This window comes from Verticillium alfalfae, genomic scaffold (genome assembly GCF_000150825.1).
Source record: "Verticillium alfalfae VaMs.102 supercont1.3 genomic scaffold, whole genome shotgun sequence".
Taxonomy (NCBI): Eukaryota; Fungi; Ascomycota; class Sordariomycetes; order Glomerellales; family Plectosphaerellaceae; genus Verticillium; species Verticillium alfalfae.
In genome coordinates, this window is record NW_003315036.1 from 235,663 (window position 1) to 237,591 (window position 1,929).

The 1,929-nt window shown below is 61.8% G+C and overlaps 1 protein-coding gene across 1 annotated transcript; it reads left to right on the forward strand.

The window, feature by feature from the left end:
* Positions 1-1,322: 1,322 nt before the first annotated feature.
* On the forward strand, positions 1,323-1,925 carry VDBG_02586 (conserved hypothetical protein; the record flags this gene model as incomplete). Its single annotated transcript, XM_003006401.1, has 1 exon — positions 1,323-1,925. The coding sequence occupies one exon, from the start codon at positions 1,323-1,325 to the stop codon at positions 1,923-1,925; it is 603 nt and encodes a 200-aa protein (XP_003006447.1).
* Between the last annotated feature and the right edge of the window lie 4 nt (positions 1,926-1,929).

Sequence of the window (1,929 nt, forward strand, 5' to 3'; positions counted from 1 at the left end):
GCCTCGGGCCTGGTCATCACCAGCCGTGCCAGGCCTCCTCTTGCTCGCAGCAACACATGGCGGGCGGCCTTATGCAGGCCACTCACCTCTCATCCGGGCCGGCTTTTTTATGCATGACCAACGGGTCGCGCCCCCAGGTCGCAAAACAAGCCCGGGCTGGCCGCTAGCACGACGGTGCAGTGGACGGCACCCAATCGCCCCAGACAATCGAAAGGGAAGGTCGAGGTAGCGTCCTGGGACGATCAACATCAGCGGTCATACCCCTTCTAGCCGTCCTTGACTCGTCCCAATTTGCCTCACAACGACCTTCCCAGGCTTGCAAGGCTCCCCTGAAGCCCGAGCTTCGTCCCATCATGACCTCGTAGAGCCTGCAGAGCCGGTGCAGATACCTGTCTGGCCCTTTGGCGGTCAGGCCTGAGTCCGTTCTACGCCGACTCCAGACCGCTGGCCGGCTCCCGAACGGGGTCACCTTGTCTGGCCAGTGGCAGTGTAGGGGCAGCTGGTCAATTTCGAGTCGCGAGATGATCAATAACCAGAGCCCAATCACCCAGCGATGACCGTACACGAATCGACGCCAATGGGGGACGACCAACGTCGATGGTCGCCCTCCACGTTAAGCGCCTCAGAGGACAAACAGCAAACCCTTGGCCCAATGAGGACGAAAGGACGAGAACCGCCGCTTTCACTGAGGCAGTGTCTTTCCCCCTCCCTCAATTCCGTCTTGCCCGACTAGCCAGGAACCAGAACGGAGAGATCGACTTGGCCTAGCTGCTCCTCCACCCCTGGCTCGTTCTGGTCCCTCCACTTGCCGGGGTGTCACCCCTTGTGCCCCTTGTCCGCCCCTGTCTATCCCTGTTCCCCCTCGGCGGCGTGGGCTGTGGGTTCAAGCATGGCGGGCATCAATTTGCTGAGGTGCCATCTCACCTCCACCAAACCCCTGGATTAGCGTCAAAGAGCATGGAGGTCGCCAGGCGCGGTGTAATTTCCCGCTGGTCCTCACTGCAGAAACGCGAGGGTGGCGGCAGACAAACCGCGACGGCAACAAGCCCCGCCCAACGGCGGCGAGGCGGAGAGAGCGAGACTTGCTGGTAGAGAGCAATGGAGTGAGCTGGCTATTAAAGCGCAGCCCTCCTCTCCGATGCCTCTTCTTCTTCTTTTCCTCTCTCTTCAGCCAATCCAGCCCAATCAAACTCAAGCTTCCGCTTTTTGACTCAACTTGACTTCGGTCGTCCATTCTTTAATCAAGCTTCCAGCTTACCACATTCGTTCTTAATAACAACCACCCTTTCGTCTCACGAAACCCCCCCACCAATACCATCAAAATGCGTTTCGCCGCCCCCGCCGTTGCCTTCGCCGGCCTTGCCGTCGCCAGCTACTACGAGGCCCCCGCCGTCTCTGCCCCTTACGAGGCTCCCGCCGTCTCTTCGGCCCCCGCCGTCGTCTCCTCGGCTCCCGCCTACGAGTCGGTCTCTGCTCCCGCTCCTCTCGAGACTGAGTACTCCACCAAGTACTTCACCGTCACCGACTGCCCCGACACCGTCACCGACTACCCCGCGCACTCGACTGTCATCACCTCGTCGGTTGTCCCCCTGACCACCTCCACCATCTACGAGACCCGCGAGCACACCGTCACCAGCTGCCCTCCTACCGTCCCCAAGTGCCCCGCCGACTCCACCAAGGTCATCACCGAGACCATTGCCGTCTCCACGACCGTCTGCGAGGTCACCCCCACCGAGGTCTACCCCCACCCTCCCCACGCCACTGAGACTGGCAACAAGCCCGAGGAGCCTGAGCACGTTCCCACCAAGCCCGCCTACCCCGAGCAGCCTGAGCACCCCACCAAGCCTGCTCAGCCCGAGCACCCCACCAAGCCTGCTTACCCTGAGGAGCCCTCCAAGCCCACCACTCCTGCTCACCCCGAGTAGTGGG